This window comes from Ursus arctos, unplaced genomic scaffold (assembly GCF_023065955.2).
Source record: "Ursus arctos isolate Adak ecotype North America unplaced genomic scaffold, UrsArc2.0 scaffold_1, whole genome shotgun sequence".
Lineage (NCBI taxonomy): Eukaryota > Metazoa > Chordata > Mammalia > Carnivora > Ursidae > Ursus > Ursus arctos.
Genome location: NW_026622763.1, coordinates 83,480,828 through 83,495,397, shown reverse-complemented (window position 1 = coordinate 83,495,397; position 14,570 = coordinate 83,480,828). Strand labels below are relative to the sequence as shown.

General features: G+C 38.4%; 1 protein-coding gene across 2 annotated transcripts in view; it reads right to left on the bottom strand.

Moving 5' to 3' along the window:
* The window catches only part of UNC80 (unc-80 homolog, NALCN channel complex subunit), a 216,363-nt gene extending 213,071 nt beyond the window's left edge, over positions 1-3,292 (bottom strand). For both annotated transcript variants that reach the window (XM_026492047.4, XM_044381208.3), the window contains exons 1-2: positions 3,201-3,292; positions 2,192-2,240 (exon numbers count right to left, since the gene is read on the bottom strand). In XM_026492047.4, coding sequence (XP_026347832.3) covers positions 2,192-2,240; positions 3,201-3,292 — 141 coding nt within the window. The remainder of the gene's footprint in view (positions 1-2,191; positions 2,241-3,200) is intronic.
* Positions 3,293-14,570: the final 11,278 nt, after the last annotated feature.

The window sequence follows — 14,570 nt, the reverse complement described above, 5'->3', positions numbered from 1 at the left end:
CACAAGGCATTTCTAGCCTAATGCCTGTAACCATAAAGATACTTCATACACCTGTTGAATAAAGAAAGGAAGGAAGGGAGAGAAGAGTGAAGGGAAATAAGCAATAGCTTTGCTGGTTTATTAAATCTTCTCTCTTGGCCAAGGACACTTTCAGAGAGTGAAGCATCCCAGAACAAATGTGACCTACTCACAGTTGCTGTTGTTGTTGTTGTTTGAATGGGGAGGAGGATATCACTATAAGGGTTAGGGAAAGTATAGCTACCAAATATTAAGATAAGTTTAGTAAATATTTGACTTGTATGAATTGAACCCGATCGCTAGTTGATCCCCCATGTAATGAGGAAAACTGTGGAAGTACGCTAAGGTTCCAAGTATTCCAAGTATTCCAAGGTTCCAAGTATCCGAGCTGTATTATTGATATTATTAGGATACCAGAGAAAAAGACATGCTTAATACAGAGATTCTCTGAAGAAAACCAATTACTGTTTGACTCAATAAAGGAAAATAAGAAATTCACCTTCATAAAATGAAAGGCATGGTGAGGTTTTGGTAATGAGTGTAAACAGATATACAGTTTTTTGTTTGTTTGTTTGTGACTGAGTAAAAACAGATCCAAATGCTTTTAAATTGTTCAGCCCTCAGGTATCTAAGTATTCATTAAGTAAAGGGTAAGTATGTTGGGCATTAAAAGATTATAAAGAATTTACACAGTCTTGTTGAATACATTTTAGAGGATGAGTTGTGTATTTTATAATATTAGGACATTCTGGGTACTTAATGTCATTTTCTTCTTAAATGTTACTAATATAACTCATTATTTTTTAAACTCTGAAAACTGCTTTATGCATTTTTATTTCTCTATCTATCTGTGACTTAGTTATTTGATATTGTATGACTACATTAAAAATGCCAGATCTTTGCCAAGAACAGGGAAAAGTCAGGATTATTTTAAGCTAGTATAATTGTAAGCATGATTTATGGAAGCCTCAGTGATTTCTTAAGTGTCAAATTACTCTAACTTGAGCTAAGTAACAACAAATTCCATTAAAAGGTCCTTATTAAAAGATTATATTTTTAAAATATCTCTGTAGCAACTTTGAAGGGTCAGAGATACAACAAAACACATTCTTATTTAACTGTGTGTACCTGTATGCATGTTTAAAACTCTCTAGTTGGCTTTCATCATTTTTAAGGGCCCTAAACACTTCCGAACTCTTAACTACGTAGTCATCTATATAGTCATTTGCAAATTTTCATGATAATGCCTCAATGGGTAGGTTTCTACTTTTAGGTTATGATACATGAAATGTGAAGGTCTTTATTTGAGCTCCAGATTTTAATGAAATCTATGAAAAGTTCATTTCATTTTTGCTTCATGATTTCATGTCTTTTGTTTTCAATTTGTGATTTGGACATTTTTAAGGATATGGAATTCCCTTAGGATCTCAGGACAAGTGCACTCTATCAAGGATACATATTAATAGCATTATTTTCATAATTATTTTATATCATCTATTTTCAGACTTGCACAAAACATGCACGACATAGAAGTTCAGAACTGTATGTGACTTTGAGTAGCTCAGAGGCCCTCATCTCATTCACTTCCACCATAACAGTCTCAATTTTGTTGATGAAGGAAAGGACTTCCTATACTGGTCCTGCAAAGCCCTTCACCACCTGGTGCCCTGGAATCTCTCCACCCTTTCTTCTACTGCTCTACTCCTATCCACTGGGAGATAAGGTGCTTTAGACTTGCTGTTCCCCTTTGCTCTCCCCTTACCCATTCCTCCCTCCCTTTTTTCATGGTTTTCTCTAACAATCACATTACCAGGTGAGCCTTACCTATCCACTGCTCTTAACATGGAATCCACTCCAACCCCCGGCTCCCAGCTGCCAATACCCCCAATCTCCTTTCTTGCTTCATTTTTCTCCATAGTGCTTATCACTGTCTGGCTTATTATGTTTTTTACTATTTGTGAGTGGCTTGACTTCCTCCCACTAGAATGCAAACTCTGTACTTTGATTACTGCTCTAGCCCATCATTTAGAACTATGCCTAGCACAAAGTAGGTGCTCAATAATATTTGCTGAGTGAATTACTCTATACAGTCAGTACAATGTAATGCCTTTCTTTGGGTTGAAATGACCACAAAGAATATGGAAAGAAACATTAAATGGTGAATATCACATACCACACATGAGGCTTCATATTGCTTTCCCAGTTTAGGCCTCAAAAATGCACTGAAAAATTAATAGAGATAGTGGTTATAAGTAAAATTATTAACATCTTTATGACATATTTTTTTCAATGGATAAGACAGTGCTATAGAACTAAAATTTCATGCGTCCCTATAGCTTGTTAATGAGCAGGTGTTGAACAGCTGACGACATTTGCTTTTACATGTGTAATTACATATATGAAAGAGATGTGGATCTCCACATTTTCTGTATCCACTCTTATTCTGAAGACTTTTTCCTACTCAGATTCCAAATTGCCAATGGTCAGGAGTGGTGTATTGCTCATGGGTATAATTATATTAAAAACTAAAAATGAACAGTTTGTGGGTTGTGATTTCTAGAACCTCATTTTTTATCTGGTGAATTTCTAAAATAATAATAATAATAACGATGGTGATAATGATGATGATGATGGAAACCTTGTTTCTTGTTTATTAGAATAGGTTTCAGAGGTCTTTCCAGGAAAAAAAAAAAATGCTTATCAAAAAGCATCCTCCTCAGGGACTTGAACCAGGAAGACTACATTGGCTGAATCCGAGCAAAAATGGTTAACAAGTGGGCATAGCAGATATTCGCCAAACAGGAGCTGGAAAAACAACAGGTCACCGGCCTGGAATTACAGCAGGAGATGGAGGGGAAATTGGACGCAAGAGCACAGCCAGTCATAATTATCTTCCCTAGTTCCCCGCCCCCTCTTCCTAGGCTTTCTGCCCTCCCACCCCTAAATAATGTATATATTTATTCAACTGCCAATCTGCTTGTCGCCAAACTTCACGGAAATATTTTTTAAATGCGTGTTTTTAAGCAGGTGCAGAGGGCTTGCTTTCCAGCCCCAGAGAGGGAGCTGCAGGCTGTGGCGCGGCCTCAGCAGCAGTGGCGGCAGCGGCAGCGGCGGTGACCCAGGCGGCCCCAGGAGCGTCCCCAGCCCAGGGTGGCCCGCTGCGCGCCCTCTGCGCCCCTCACCTGGTTTGCCGCCACAGGAAGGTCTGGATGGGTAGGGGGATGCCGCGGCCGCTGTCTTGCTCCTGGCCCTCGGAGCTCTTCCTCTTCACCATGATGGTGGCTCCTGGGAGTCCTACTGCAGGACCCAGCGCTGGCTCCTCGCTAGCCGCCGCCGCCTCCTCCTCCTCCTCCTGCTGCTCTCCCCAACTCTCATCCCCTCCTTCCCCGAGGCAGAGCCGGCTCTCTCCGCCCTGATCCCCCGTCCCTCTCCCCTTCCCCCGCCCCTCCCCGCGCGTGGAACATGGCTGCGGGAGGAGGGGAGGGCTGGAGGAGCCACGGAGCGAGGAGGGGGGCGCTCGGAGGAGCTGGCCGCCTCGCCGCCCCCGCGCCCGCTCCTTGCTTTCAGTACCTCCCACTGTGGACAGCGGCCCGCGCGGGCCGGCCGGGCGGAAAAGCAGAGCTGGGGACAGGGTGAACAGCAGCAGGATGGCCAAAAAGGTCCACACTCCGCATTGCACGCTGATCCCCTTGTGCCTCTTCAACCCCCAAGGATTCGGCTTCCTTCCTTTCGAGCTGCACCCCAATAGTGTCCCCTGTCCTGCTTCCCAACCTCGGCATCCGAAGAATTGTCACGGTCTAGGGAGGAGGAGCTTTGGGAAACCGCAGAACAGTCACTAGCCCTGGCATCATTCGCACCTCTAGCAAGGAGGTCAGGAGTCCACCCTTGGGTTTTAGCAGGAGGAGCACATGAAAATTATTAGAAGTGTAAACAAGGAAGAGAGCAAGCTTGAAAGTTTTCTAATGTGAGAATTTATTTTTAAATGGTAACCACAAGCAGTTAACCTTATTTTGCTAAAGCAGGAATATCCACAAACTAACCAGTTGTGGGTATCGGTTAATTATAACTTGAGAAAGAACATTTGAATCATGCTTTTAGGAAATGCTGTTTATTATAGTCCATGAATGTACTTGGGTGATCCTGTTCATCCCATCAATATCTGCTATTTTCCTTCAGTTGTCATAGTCAAATGTCTAACTAGTTTATAGATGGGTTACTGTTAGGTATTTCATCTAGCAGCGAAACAAATAGGGATGGGGATGAAGCAGTGGAGTAGAAAACCATTGCTGTGGACCCAACGATGTGCAAACATAGTCACATACCTGTTTGAACAAAGATATTGATGTAACACATGAAACAGAGAATGAGACCCCAGGGCCTGATCTCACTAGATAGAAATATTTCATCTGTAATTAACTACATGTGCATCTACTCCATAGAGAGAGAATTATGTGGTATATTTTGGTATTTTCTTTTTCTTTTTTTTTTTAAAGATTTTATTTATTTATTTGACAGAGATAGAGACAGCCAGCGAGAGCGGGAACACAAGCAGGGGGAGTGGGAGAGGAAGAAGCAGGCTCATAGCGGAGGAGCCTGATGTGGGGCTCGATCCCATAACGCCGGGATCACGCCCTGAGCTGAAGGCAGACGCTTAACTGCTGTGCCACCCAGGCGCCCCTATTTTGGTATTTTCAATCACAAAATTAAATTATCCATTTAATGTCTTGAAGTAATCTTTTAATGGGAATTTTGAAACAAGGAAAGATAGATTCTAAATACAGTTTATTAAATGCATATTTATTGAGTCCATTTTATATGCCAAGTACTGTGCTATATAGATTGCTGTTCTTAGGGAACTCACAGCATTGAAAGGAATATAGACACGCATAGAAAAGGGTACCATGGGAGACATGACACAGATTCACTTATAAACAAAGGGACAAGGCAGAAAATATGGGCAGGAATTGGATGGAGAAAGGTTTGTATGGCAAGCTACAAAGTTTGGATAAGAAGTCTTTAAGTAGGGCAGTAAAAACCTTTGTTTCCATTTAAGTGTAATTGATATGACTGGGATGTACAGGTTGTTTTAAATAAACAAGCATTGTTGTTGGGAACCCCAGGCTGGAGATTAGAGAAATATTGCATGAGATGCTGAACCAAGGCCATGACAGCAGAACTAGAAATAAGGAGATAAATTTGCACGATGTTGCAGAGGTATAATTAGTAAGATTCGATAACCAAGTGGGTATGGGGAAAGAAAAATAGATAGTACGGTGGTTAACAGCTTAGATCTTGGTCCAGACAGTTTCGTCTCTAGCACTCCCTTGTCCTAGATATAATACCCTGGGAAAGGCTCTTGGCCAAGGTTTCCAAATAATCCTACCTTTCCCATAGAGATGTTGTGTGAGGATCAAATGTTAATACTTGTAGAAAAATTTAAGAGAGTCCCTAATCTATACTAAGCCTTCAATAAATATCAAGCAAAGCTCTAAGTTTTGTTTTGAGCAACTGAGTAAATGATGATCTCATTCGAAGACAGAAAAAGTTGACAGGGAGAATTATGTCCTTATTTTAGGTGTGTCTGTAGGAGCATTAATGCGTTTTCCTTAAGTCTCTATTGGAAATGTCAATGGCTATCACGAAGCGGCAGCTAGAAATATGGATATGAGGTTCAGAAGGGTTAATTAGGTAGGATAGAGCAATTTCTGTGGTTAACACTGTAAAAAAAGTAGTTGAAGCCATGGAAATAGTTTAAGTAATCCAGGCAAATATATAGAAATAGAGAAAGAAAAAAAAAGAGCCCAATTTACAAGTCTAGGGGACATCAACTTCAGTCTATTGCCACAAAGGATGTTGTTGAGAGTTGACAGCATAGGATAGGATGGTAGGATAGGCAGAGTTCTAAGATGGCCCCCAAGATTCCCACCCCTGGTGTGTATGTATACGTTCTAGCAGTTAATCAAATACTAATCTAGGTGCTGCTGTGAAAGGATGTATATGAAGCTCAAGGTTTTAAAAATTATTTAAAAACTTTATTTCTTAAAGCAGTTTTAGGTTTACAGAAAAATTAAACCAAAAATACAGATAGTTCTCATATATTCTCTCTTCCAGTCCAGTTTCTTCTATTATTATTATTTTTAAAGATTTATTTATTAATTTATTTTAGAGAAAGAAAGAGAGAGCAAGGAAGGGGAGGGGCATACGGAGAATCTCAAGCAGACTCCCTGCTGAGTGTGGGGCCCAATGCAGGGTGCGATCCCACAATCCTGAAATCATGACTTGAGTCGAAATTAAGAGTCAGACACTTAACCAACTGAGACACCAAGGCACCCCTAGTTTCTTCTATTATTAACAAACTTACATTTGTGTAGTAAATTTGTTATTACTGGTAGCCAATATTGATATGTTATTATTAACTAAATCCATAATTTAAAGTTCATTGTATCTGTTGTATCACTGTACAGATTTTGCCAAATAATGTCATGCATCCATCATTATGAATCATATAGAACAGTTTCGTGCCCTAAACAAGTCCTCTGTGTTCTACCTATCCCTCCCTTCCTAAACCTTGGCAAACACTAATCTTTTTACTGTCTCTATAGTTTTACCTTTTCCAGAATGTCATATAGTTGAAATCATATAGTATACAGCCTTTCCAGACTGGCTTCTTTTACTTAGTAAAATGTGTTTAAGTTTCCTCTATGTCTTTTTGTGGTTTGATAGCTCATTTCTTTTTATTGCTGATCAATATTTGCTGGTATAGATGTACCATAGTTTGTTTATCTGCTCATCTATTGAAGGACATCTCAGTTCCTTTTAGTTTTGGGCAATTATTAATAAAGATCCTACAAATATTTAATGTGCAGCTTTTGGTGTGGATGTAAGTTTTTAACTCATTTGGTTAAATACCTAGGAATACAATCGCTGGATTGTATTTTAAGACCATGATTAGCTTTGTAGGAACGGCCAAATTATCTTCCAAAATGGTTGAACTACAGCATTTTTAAAAAATAAGAGATGTGAACATATTTATGGGATGGAATTAAAGAGTCAAAGAAGAAGAAAATGTTGAGGATATTTGAAAGAAGGGATAATAAATTAACAAAATTCTGGAGGATACTATATCTAGCACACGGAAAGATTAATCATTCTTTGGTGGAGGAATAATTCCGAAAATGGGAGACAAACAGGAAAAACAGTAGAGGCTAAATCAGCAGAAAAACAAAGTTAAGCATATGAGAGAGTTCAGGCGTGATAACCTGTGTAAACTCTGAAGTGATTAGTAAGGTCATTTTTTTAAAAGTGATGTTTGATGGGGGAGGAATAGGGCATTTGTCAGAAAAATATTAATAGATAACATAATTGAATACTTATTATATGTCAAATTCTGTTTTAAATGTATCAATCAGTTGATCCCAAAAAATTCTGCTATAACATTTTAAGAAGAGAAACTGAGACACATGAAGGTTACATAACTTGCCTGAAGTTACACAATAAGTAATGAAAGAAATGATGACGTCAGCTTCAAAGTTCTGCCCCAAGTTTTTAGTATCATACTGAGTATTGTGCAGTTATGGGGGTTTGGAAAAGGTGCTATGAGTCACGTAAGTGAGAACTGCTCAAGGACACAGGAAAGAATTACCCTGTTGATGATAGAAGGTGAAGAAGAGCTAATGGTGCTTTCCAATCCCAAATGCCCTTAAGGCATTGAGTCATCTAGGAGTGGAAGAAATGTATAATAAGCACTGCCAAATCAGTATTCAGAATCACATTTCAGTGGAGAATCAAGATTACCATGATGGTTTACTTCTTAGATACCCAGTGAAGGCCTCCATATTTTTTTGGCTTTTGGGAAGAAACCTGCCCTCCTTAACTGCTTTCATCCACACTGCCTTCTGTCATGTATTTCTTTTTCAATTCAGATAAACACTGTTGGAAGAAAGCTAAGAACTGGGTTAATCTGGTCAATGGCACCATCACAGTTAACAAACCAGCTCCGTTGTAATCACTGCATGATATTATCTCACCGTGCAAGACTGAATTGGATGTGGAGCTTTCCCCCAAAATGGTGCCTAGTGGTGAAGTGACCTTGGGCAGAAGAGAAAGTGGCTGCTGGGCCTTAGAAAGCATGGGAAAGGAAATTGCAAAAAGATCCAGACAGATGCAGTTAGATGTATGTCAGCTTTGAAGGTTATCTTCTTTTAAATGGAAGAGTGGATTTTGATAGTGGCCAGATGTTTGAGTTGTCAGGTGAATATACAAATAAACATTCCTGGCAGGTAGGTTGAACAGAGGAGAACTCTGACTGGGTCTTGGAAAAGATTGCTTCAGTAAGCAGAATCCAGAATGCTGTGTAAGTACACGAGAGCTAGTAGTAATAAAAACACTCATAGTAATTAATAAAAACAGTTTTTGACAAGAGCCCACCATTAATCTATGGCAACCCTTTAGAATTTAAATGTGAAGCATGATGGTGTTATCTAACGTCTGTCAGTAAGAAGTGTATGACGAATACATTGAGACTGTAATTCCGGAGTTTTAGGAGAAAGGCCACACCTGCTTTAAGGTCACTCCTATTATGCAAGAATGGATATACCCAGTGTGTCTTGGGCATCCTTAGCCCAAATAGCTGATCTCTCTAAGGACGGCAAGTGCTAGTGGTCTCTCAGTGGGTAGAACAAAGCTCCAAACCCCACAGTCCATGCTCATGTAAGCTCCTTACCCTGGTTTGCAAGGGTCTTCATGATCTGACTGCATTGCATACAGCTCTTCCTGCTTCACTTTGCTCTAGATACAATGGCCCTTCAAGTACCTTGATTTTTTGGTTTTCTTCCATAGCTATACAAGGTTGGCACCTTTTCACTATTCAGGTCTCAGCTCAAATATAACCTCCTCTTATAAGACTGTTTATTAACCTGCCTAAAATAATCCTCCCTATCCTCTTTCAGAAATGTTCTACTATAATCCTCTGTTTTTTACTTCATAAAACCCATCACTTTCTGAATGTCATATTTACTTATTCTAACGTTTGTCTGCTCAGCCTAGAGAATAGCAAAAGAATCTATAAGATATCCAGAGATAAATATAACAAAAATATTTAATAACTTTGCAGAAAAAATACAGCAAATTGTTTAAAGGCATAAAGACTTACAAAAATACCATGTTCCTAGGTAGGAAGACTCATTTTCAGAAAGATATATTGGTATTCTTTAAATCCAATGTTTTTTCAGGATTTTCATAAAACCTTAAAAAAAGCTGTTCCTAAAATCCATATAGAAGAACAATGAGTCAAGAATAGCCAAGACAGATTTGAAAAAGAAGGAAATGGTTGAGGAATTATAAGACTATATAGTAATTAAGGCAATGTGATTGGTAATAACATAGGGATAGAAAATTTAACCAGTAAAATAGAATAAAAAGTTCAAAAAATGAAATATGAAGAAATCACATGTGATACAGTGTAATGTGTCATTTCTATTCAGAAAAAAAGTAAATTGAGATTCTTACCTGAACCCTACCAAAAAATAAATTATTCAAAATGAGTTAAAGACCTAAATGTAAAAAGCAAAATTTAAATAAAAAAAAAAAACACAAATAGTTCTGATCTGCTTGTTTTTTTATAAACACTTTGAATCTTGCTTGAGAAAGACATAAAAAGTTAAAGATATACAAGGAAACAGAAAACTCAAATAGATTAAATATTTTCTGCATTGAAAGACTCATAAAAATAAAAATATACATCCTAGAATGGGAAAAGATACTTGCAATGCATTCAGTAAACAAAAGATTAGAATCCAGAATATATTAAGTTTACTAAAAAAAAAAAAGAAGGGGCGCCTGGGTGGCACAGCGGTTAAGCGTCTGCCTTCGGCTCAGGGCATGATCCCGGTGTTATGGGATCGAGCCCCACATCAGGCTTCTCTGCTATGGGCCTGCTTCTTCCTCTCCCACTCCCCCTGCTTGTGTTCCCTCTCTCGCTGGCTGTCTCTATCTCTGTCAAATAAATAAATAAAATCTTTAAAAAAAAAAAAAAAAAAAAAAAAAAGAAAGAAATCAATAAGTCAAGACAAAAATTTGAAAAATGAGAACATGCTTAAATCTCATCAATAATCACAATAATCAATATGCTCAATCTCATCAATTATCTGGGAAAATGCAAATAAAAAATTAATTCCTCTTTGAATCCATAAAGTTAAAGAATAAAAAGCTTCAAAGTCTGATAAATTTAGCTAATGCAATAAGACAATAAAAGGAAATAAAAGCTGAGAGGAAATAAAGCTTGGCTCACAGATGACATGATCACCTGTGGAGAAAATCCAAAAGCATTGACAAAAAAGTCCTCCTGAAGCTACTATGTGATTACAGCAAGTTTCCTGATTTAAGGTTAATATAACAAAAGTCAATTGCTTTCCTATATACCAGCAATCAACAAGTGGAACTAGAAATTAAAAACACAACACAAATTATATTAGCACCCCCCTAAAATGAAATGTTTAAGTATAAATCTAAAAAATATATATGGACAACAACTGTATGAGGAAAACTATAGAACTCTGATGGATGAAATCAAAGAACTACATAAATAGGGAGATACTACATGCTCATGAATAGAAGACTCTATATTATCATGATGACATTTCTTCCCAACTTGATCTACGGAGTCAATGCCATCCCAATCAAAATCTCAGCAAGTTATTTTATGGATATTACCAAACTGATTCTAAAGTTTATACAGAGAGGCAAAAGTCCCAGAATAGCCAATAAAATATTGCAAAAGAACAAAGTTAGAGGATTGACATTACCCAATTTTAAGACTTACTAGGACAGTAACCAGGACAATGTGGTATTGGTGAAAAAATAGACAAATAGTTTAATGGAAAAGAATAGAAAGCCTAGAAATAGACACACATAAATATAGTCACTGATATTTGACAAAAGAGCAAAGGCAATAAAATGGATCAAAGATAGTCTTTTCAGCAAATGGTTCTAGGGGAACAAGACATGCACATGCAAAAAAGAAAAGAAAAGAAAAAAATCTTTTTTTCTTATAAAAGTGACCTTATACCCTTCATAAAAATTAACTCAAAGTGGATCATTGGCCTTTATGCAAAAATATAAAACTCCTAGAAGAAAATAGGGAAAATCTAGAAGACCTTGGTTATGACAATAACTTTTTAGATACAACACCAGAGGCGCAATCCATGAAAGAAAAATGGATAAGCCGGACTTCATTAAAATTAAAAACTGCTTTGTGAATGACAACGTCAGGAGAATAAGATGAACCACAGACTGGGAAAATATATTTGCAAAAGACATATCTGACAGAGGACTGTCTAAAATATACAAAGAACTCTAGAAACTCAAAAATAAGAAAACAACCCAATTAATTAAATGGGCCAAGACCTTAACAGACATCTTCACCAAAGAAGATAGACAGGTGGCAAATAAGCATATTAAAAGACGCTCAACGTTAAAAACAGTATAGAGTTTCCTCAAAAAGTTAAAAACAGAACTACCCTGTGATCCAGTAATTACACTACTGGCTATTTACCCCCAAATACAAAAATACTAATTCAAAGGGATACATGCACCCCTACATCTATTGCAACATTATTTACAATAGCCAAATTATAGAAGGAGCCCAAGTGTCCATCAGTAGATAAAGATCTAAAGAAGATGCGGTATATATGTACAATGGAATATATTCAGCCACAGAAAAGAATGAAATCTTGACATTTGCAATAACATGGATGGAGCTACAGAGTATAATTTTTTTTTTAAGATTTTATTTATTTATGTGACAGAGAGACAGCCAGCGAAAGAAGGAACACAGCAGGGGAGTGAGAGAGGAAGAAGCAGGCTCCCAGCGGAGGAGCCCGATGTGGGACTCGATCCCGGAATGCCAGGATCATGCCCTGAGCCGAAGGCAGACGCTTTAACGACTGCGCTACCCAGGTGCCCCTACAGAGTATAATGTTAAGTGAAAAAAGTCAGAAAGACAAATACCATATGATTTCACTTATTTGTAGAATTTAAGAACTAAACAAATGAACGTGCGCACGCGCGCGCGAAAGAAACCAAGAAACTATAGAGAACAAACGGATGGCTACCAGAGGGAAGGGGGGGGAATGGGTGAAATAGGTGATGGGGATTACAGAGCACACTTACCATGATGAGCACTGAGTAATGTGTAAAATTGCCGAATCACTATATTGTATACTTGAAACTAATATAACACTGTATGTTAACTATACTGGAAGTAAAATAAAAAAACTTAATAAAGAAAAGATGCTCTACTTTATACGTTATCATGGAAGCTCACAACAATAGTGAAATATCACTACACACCTATTAGAATGCCCAAAATTTGGAACATTGTCAACACCCAGTGCTGATGAGGGTGTGGAGCTAGAGGAACTCTCATTCTCTGCTGGTGGGAATGCAAAATGGTACGACGACTTTGGAAAGATCATTTGGCAGTTTCTTACAAAACTAACATACTCTTACCATATGAGTCAGCAACTGTATGTTTTGACACATACCCAAGTGAACACATAGCCAAATTTTCAAATGTATGTCCACACAGAAGTCTGTATGTGCCTATTAATAGCAGCTTTGTTCATAATTTCCTAACCCTGGAAGCAACCAAAACATTTTTCAATAACTGAACAGGATAATCAAGCTGTGCTACTAAGGACGGAGGAATGTTATTCACCACTAAAAAGAAACAAGCTATCAAGCCATGAAAAGACAGGGAGGAAACTTACACGCATGTCACAGAGTGGAAGAAGCCAGTATTAAAAGGTTACATTCTGTGTGATTCCAACTATTTGACGTTCTGGGAAAAGCAAAACTATGGAGACAATAAAAAGATCAACGGCTGCCTGATATTGAGGAGTGACAGATGAATATGTGAGAACAGAGGATTTTTAGGGCAGTGAAAATACTCTGTATTATACTATAAATGATGAATACATGTTATTATACATTTGCTCAACTTATGTGATGAACACCACCAAGGGTGAACGGTAGGTAAACTATAGATCTTAGGTGATTATGATAGGTCAACGTGGGTTCATCAGTTGTAACAAATGTAGCACTCTGATGGAGATGTTAATTATGGAGCAGTGTGAGGACCTGTGTGTGGGGACAGGAGATACAGGAGAAATCTCTGTAACTTCCTCTCAATTTTTATGTAAATCTAAAACTGTTCCAAAAATAGTGTTTAAAAAAAGTCTGATAATACTAAGTGTTTTCAAGGATATGTAGGACTTCCATGATTTTGAAGACAATTTTGGCAATATCTAGTAAAATTGAAATACGTGCACAGTTCAATCCAACAATTCCCTAAGTAGACCCTGGAGGACTTATCACATATGCGCATAAAAGGATAAAAACATTACTCATCGCACTAACATTTTAGTAGTGAATTCTAAGCATCCTATGATGTCCATATACAGGAGAACGGATAAATGATCTAAGACACATTCATACAATGAAACAATATATAGCATTTAATATGTATGACTTATAGCTTCATGTATCAGCACAGGAAAATTTCCAAAATGTAGTGTTGAGTGAACAAAATAACTTGCAGAATGATCTCATGATATAATACCATTTATATTAAAAGTTTAAAATATGCAAAACAGTGCTATATATTTTATGCATACATAGGCGTAATTATTTAGTGAAAACATTTTCGGCTATTATCTTGACCTGAGCTTCACAGGAAGAAGGGCTGAAACCATGGCTTGTGTGTTTCTTCTTATTAGGGCATGCAATCCAAGGAGGGAGAAGTGGACTAAAAATAGATAAGGTGGAGGAGACAAAGCTAATGGGATGGTATATTGCTAAGCTGACTACTACTTTGTATCAAATGCAGTACATTGCTTGATCTGCAAGTGGTCCTCTGAGAAACCGCTTCTCAGAATAACTGCTTCTCAGAAATGTGTCTATAGAAGAAAGGGAGAAGAGTTTATCAGGAGGTTGGGTTTGCTCTGTGGGGTGTTAGTCCCTCCATGCTTCCTGGACATACACGTAAGGGCTCAGACAGGCTCCTACAGCGTCTTGTGCCTCAGTACTAACAGGGATTCCTGGAATACCAGTAGCACGTATAGCAGGAGAATTAGGCAAGGTGAGCTTGGCAAGAGTCCACACAGTCCTGGTCTCTCTGCAGAGGTGGCTGAAGCTGGAGCCAGTGTTCCCTGGCTCTAGATGAGGCTAAGAGGATTTGAAATGGCACATAAGTTCAGATATGATAACACCCCCATTTCAAGATCGTTAAGAGCAAAGGCTCTGGGACCCGACTACCTGAGTGCAAATACCAGCATTGCTGCTCACAAGCCGTGTAACCTTGAAAATGCTACTTAACGTCTCAGGGGCACCTGGCTGGTTCAGTCAGTTAAGCTGCGGACCTTTGACTGTGGCTCAGGTCATGATCTCAGGGTCCTGAGACGGAGCCCCAACTCGGGCTCTGTGCTTAGCGGGGAGTCCACTTGATATTATCTCTCTTTCCCTCTCCCTCTGCCCCTCCCCCCACTCTCTCTATT